Source organism: Harmonia axyridis, chromosome 2 (assembly GCF_914767665.1).
Source record: "Harmonia axyridis chromosome 2, icHarAxyr1.1, whole genome shotgun sequence".
NCBI lineage: Eukaryota > Metazoa > Arthropoda > Insecta > Coleoptera > Coccinellidae > Harmonia > Harmonia axyridis.
In genome coordinates, this window is record NC_059502.1 from 49,192,297 (window position 1) to 49,194,286 (window position 1,990).

Consider the following 1,990-nt stretch of genomic DNA (forward strand, 5'->3'; position numbering starts at 1 on the left):
AGTTTGATGCAAACTTGAATTTATCACCAACGGTGAATATTTCATGAATCAAATCCTCCACACAAATAATGTTGGATTGGCTGAGTCGTTCTTCTATCAACTCGTTACTAGTGATTGGCACTCTCTGTCCCTTGATTTTAGCGAACCTACGTTTGTAGATAAGTTCTCTGTTAATCTATGCGAATTATTTATTTCTGATTACATGCAACTTCCAACAAAAAATCCTACTTAGTTTTATTAGTAGATTCCTTTTCTATTCTGCATTTTGATTCAAAAAGAAATTGTTATTCTTTTATAATGAAAAACCATAATTAAAAAGGTTTTTTAATAAAAATTAGTTGAAGGCACTAAGACATAACATTTTCATATAGAGTTTTAACCTTCAGGAGAAGATTATTTGAAAGTTCTTTACAAACATTATATGCCAATATACAATATTCATTCTTCTGTATGAAAAGAATTAAACTTAAACAATATTCTCCAGTTTTGAGGTGCACTTGTTTGAAACTGTGACCAAAATCATTACCATATGTCCTATAATTTTCAGGCAAGATTGCAAGTACCTTGAAAAATGAATTTTCAATGAATTTTTCCAAATTTTCTAGAAATTTCACTTTTAACGATGTTAGGATAAAAACTGAAACTAACAAACAGAAAAATGCAATAAAATATGAAAAACTGCTTGAAGTTTTCACTTCACTCAGTTTTTTCATTTTTTTCAATTTTTTCTTTTCAGTTTTAGTTAGTACTTTAATGTTCCCATTTTTCTCTGTCTCTGGAATATCTCTTTTCTTGGCTTTCTTTTCTTCTTTTTTTTTGATTTCATTCACCTCCAGTTGTTTTTTCTTCTGTTTTTCTTTCTCTTCCTTTTCAACATCAGCTTTGTTTTGTTGGCGTGTCAAATAGTTGATTATGTTTCGTGCACAAACTTGGCATTGTTTGGTATTCTCACAAGGTCCAGCAACTTTCAATAGCGTGGGCTCCAAGGGATTTTCCTTCAAATCCAACCATTTTAAGGATTTAAGTTTGGAGAAACTCAATGGTAAACGCTTCAGTTGATTTTGATATAAATCTAAATGCTTCAGTTTCACCAACTCTCCAAAATTTTCTGGTAATTCTGACAAACAATTCTTACTTAAGTCTAATTTAATAAGATTGGTCAAAATAGAGAAGTTTGGCTGAAATTGGAGATTCCAAATCATTATTTATCAAAAAAATAAAATGGAAAAAACTTACAGGTAGTTTTGTTATACTATTATTATATAAATTGAGGGTTGTTGCTTTTTTCAATGTTGCCTAAAAATTAAAAAAATCATTGAGTATATTTTTTGGATAGAATTATGATAACTGACTATTTCTTTCACTGGAACGTCAGTAATGTCTAGCATACTAAGATCAACTTCTCCATCGTGGTTAAGTTTTTCTTTAACATTTATTTTCTTTTGGGTCATTTTCTTGGGAAGTGAATAATAGGAAAATTTGCAGATTCAACAGCTTCGAATTGTAAACTAGGTTCAGCGTAGTATTTTATTGGTTAAACTTTCAAACCGAAGTACGTCTAACGTCACCAACTCACCAATCAACAATCTAAGCAGGACACGTCACGAAATAGTTTACTACGTCATCTCATCTTCTTTTTCTTAGTATATGATTAGAGAGAAATGAATAGTAGTTAGTTTATGCCTTGTACTTTTTTCTACATATATATATATATATATATATATATATATATATATATATATATATATATATATATATATATATAATCTGTATCCCATTTGATACCTTTCGGTGTATGGGTATATATATATATATATCGATAGTAAAACTATTGTTTTCATGATTTAATGTCGATATTAAAAAGTTTTAAGTTGATTTATGAGTACTTTATTCTTCTCAAGGTGCCATCTCCACTCAATGAATGTTGGGTATAAAAAGTCCAAAAAATTGCCAGAGACAACAATTGTAGCCTCTGATACTGGTGTGTTCA

The 1,990-nt window shown here is 29.3% G+C and overlaps 1 protein-coding gene across 1 annotated transcript; it reads right to left on the reverse strand.

Annotated features, from left to right (window-relative positions):
* Positions 1 to 310: 310 nt before the first annotated feature.
* On the reverse strand, positions 311 to 1,597 carry LOC123672111 (leucine-rich repeat-containing protein 59-like). Its single transcript, XM_045606102.1, has 3 exons — positions 1,353 to 1,597; positions 1,237 to 1,296; positions 311 to 1,178 (listed from the first exon to the last, which is right to left on the reverse strand). Exons 1-3 carry the CDS (start codon positions 1,449 to 1,451, stop codon positions 348 to 350), a joined length of 990 nt encoding a protein of 329 aa, XP_045462058.1. The 5' UTR covers positions 1,452 to 1,597; the 3' UTR covers positions 311 to 347.
* Positions 1,598 to 1,990: the final 393 nt, after the last annotated feature.